The 3,428-nt window shown below is 35.8% G+C and overlaps 1 protein-coding gene across 1 annotated transcript in view; it reads right to left on the bottom strand.

The window, feature by feature from the left end:
* Positions 1–3,428, bottom strand: part of LOC102673287 — a 64,177-nt gene that overhangs the window by 29,101 nt on the left and 31,648 nt on the right. Inside the window, 1 exon segment of the mRNA XM_031509756.1 lies at positions 2,075–2,457. Within this exon segment, the coding sequence (XP_031365616.1) occupies positions 2,075–2,457 (383 nt within the window).

Genomic DNA, 3,428 nt, shown 5'->3' with positions numbered 1-3,428 from the left:
TTTTTTTTTTTTTTTTTTTAATAAAATCGTTTATATTATGAATAATTTAAGTTCAAGATGGAGCGAGACGTAAACACCAGAATGACGTGACACGCCGCACCGTGGCGCGTCGGTGTAACTAAGATAAAGCTGTCTCGCTATATATCTTCGTCTCTTCGTCTAACGGAAAATTGCTTATAACTTAATGAATAAGTCTCAACCAACTTTTCCAACTTACGCGTTTATTTTGGTCTCTAAAGCGATGTTTTTCAAATACATTAACACCTTGTATGTCGAGAGAGTGAAAATAGCCCTCATAATTAGAATTATTTTATAGAATATATTTTGAAATAATTATTATTTTTGGAATTAATTATTATATTTGGAATTGTGTGATAAAATTATCTACATTCAAAATGCATATTACAAAAATAATTGGAAAGTTTCGGTTAACAAAGAGATAATCAACGCGATTAGATTGTGATAGGATAGGCGATGAAAATAATCAAGAGATGATCAAGTTATACAGTTCACTCCGCATCCCCAAACCACATTTGTTTCTCACTAGGACATGTTGTCACGCGTCCCGAGCATTTAACTGGTTAATTGAAACGTGGCGGCCTACGAAATCAATAGAATTTAATGCAGAATTAATTGACGACTGATTTTCACGCGACTGGCCCTTATGAAATTTCAATTTTCCAATTTTAATTTTAATAATTTTTGCCACGTACAGGGCAAGTTTGAATGAGACGAAATAAAAATTGATCAAAAAAATCGATCAAGAAATGTGATAAAGATATCGATGAATGATTATATATATATTTTCAAAACGTTCTTGCTTTGAGAAATTTTATTGCGGATCGAGAAAAAATAAAAATAATGTACGTTTAAGAGATAAATTTCGAAATCATAGATCTAATCAATGAAACGAAAAAATTGAAATTGCTGTGTGATTTTTAATTGGCAATGTCACATTTTTATACCTTTATCCTGTTCCATCGTATTTTGCGGATAAATTCAATGTATCTCGAGCACCCTTTAACGTTTCACATTAATTTTTCCGCTTTGCCCTCTAAATCCTCTTTCTCCCTTCCACCACGGATATTACTTCACGTATGACGAAATCTCTCGTGGGATTCAACGATTCAACAGATTAAGTAAATTCCTTGGTAACCGTTGAGATCCGTATTATTCGTTGAAAAATGATTTCACTTTAGAAAGGGAATATCAATATTAAATTTAGAACACGATTTAATTATGCTAATTAACCATTCGAATTTTACGAATCGTATTCTCCAATTATCACCACGAGATTAACGATTAAATCATGCTAAATAAATAAATAATTTACACGATGAATAATACAGATAATAATTACTGATTAGAAATTGTTGATTCCTCAATCAACTACTCTTCTAAATATACATATTTTAAACTGAATCTTTTAGTTTTTTAGAAATTTTGCAAAATTCTGATGCGTCCCCCTATCAAAAATTTACCTCCCAAGTGAAATATTATGTAACACATAACAGATAAAGTTCTTCTCGTAATTTACTTCGAAAATCTGTGTAACTGGTTGGCGCACGGTGATAAAGGGAAATGAGTTGACATTATAAATCAACCTCGCTATAGCTGTTGGTAAGTGGATGACTACTGTATCGCCCGCTTCGGACATTTCCACTCTCCAAAGTTTATTCATTAAAACCAGAAGTGCATTGTGCAAATTTCAAGCGAATCGTTTAAAGTCAATCTGTACACGAGAATTGCGGCTTAATAATTGTTCCGTGTAACACGTATCATTGAAGAAATTCGTAAATTACGTTTCATCATGAATTTCAAGATCACCATTCACTCGTACATTCGATATATTCCAAACACTCGTATCATTCATTTCATCGAAAAATAATTCTATCAAAATTTTCAACCCCAATGAGAACTGAAATTTTTCCAATCTTCCAAAAATTCGCAAAACGCTCCAAAATTCGCGCAATGATCCCTCCGATCCACGAAATCCACGCAACAGTTGTTTCGAGGAGATGGAAATTTAAATTTAAAAGCACGAAATACATAAATAATATTATTCGACACTCACGACGGTCATGATAGGTTCCGAAAGGTCCCCGTTGGTCAACGGCTCCTCCACGATGTGTCCCTGGGGGGGTGGCGTGTCGACGAGGAAGGGCGACCTCGGTGGTTCCTCGCTCTGCGTCCTGTGAAGGGGCTCGTGGTGCTCCTCGCCGTCCTTCCCCGCAACACCTGCTTGACCCAAAGGCGTGCCCAGCTGGCCTGCCTCCGAGTAACTCTTGGTCAACTTCCTGCCGTTGAACAGGCCGTTGGTCTGCGCCCCCTGCGAGACCATCTTCACGCGGTGTATCGTCCTCGGGCTGAGGGTGACGGGCACACGGGCACGGAACACGGCAGGGATCTCGGTCTGAGTCGCCTGGGTTTTCATCGTGCCGCGCTTCGGTGGCTTCTCTGAAAACCAAATTCTCGATCGGTGAATCGATTCCACGAAACACGTTTCCAATCCTTTGATTCGATTCGATTCGAGTTATTTCGAATCGATTCGATTCGATTCAAGTCGAAGAAGAGAAAAATTGACGGGTGGAGCGGGATGGAGAGAAATAATAAAAATTTGAGAATTCGTGTTTTTAATGTTTCTTTCGTTTTGTTTTTTTCTTTTTCGAAATTTTTTCTTCTTCTTTTCATCATTTACAAATCGTCATTTGATAGGAATTATATTTTTATTATATTGGATAGAACATGTTATAATAAATAATTAAATAATAATTAATTTTTAAATTTTACATATATCGTTGGTATTAGAAAAATTAAAAATTTACAATTTGTTCTGTGTGAAGATTTATTTGATGCTTGTTTACTTAAAATTTTAAAATAAATTTAAACTTTTAATCCTCAAAATGATTCGTATTAACTAATCGTATTGGAATCTTATATATCGTCTTAATTTTAGGATTTGGAATATTAGACTCATCAATAAGTTCAAAATTCGAAAAGAATTAAGAGAGGAGAAGTTGGAAGCAGGTGTGTTTATTATTCCTCGTTTTCAGGAATGTTAATGTCGTCGACGGTGGTTGGTTTCGAGTGGGTTTTTGTTGACAAAGGAAGGAAGGAAGAAACTTTGCGAAGAGGGGAAAGGGAACTTTGTAACGCAAACGGAAATTATTTATATATAACGACAAGTCGAATACGCGGTATTAGAGTGAAGGGGGATGTCTTTTGATGTAATTGGATTAAATTCTTGACTTATCAATTCCTCTTCACACGGAAATTTATCAATGTAATTCGTTAGAAATTAATTAAGGAAGCTAAATTAACATCTTCCACTCCTTCCTCGCGCGTTTAACACCGCGAATCGGATCTAATGTCAACGCGACTACCACTCCCCCTTCCTTCCCCTTTTCCTTCCTACCTATTAAACAATC

This window comes from Apis dorsata, unplaced genomic scaffold (assembly GCF_000469605.1).
Source record: "Apis dorsata unplaced genomic scaffold, Apis dorsata 1.3 scaffold_172, whole genome shotgun sequence".
NCBI classification, from domain to species: domain Eukaryota; kingdom Metazoa; phylum Arthropoda; class Insecta; order Hymenoptera; family Apidae; genus Apis; species Apis dorsata.
The sequence above is the reverse complement of the archived record's forward strand: the minus strand, read 5'-3'. Positions and strand labels throughout refer to the sequence as shown.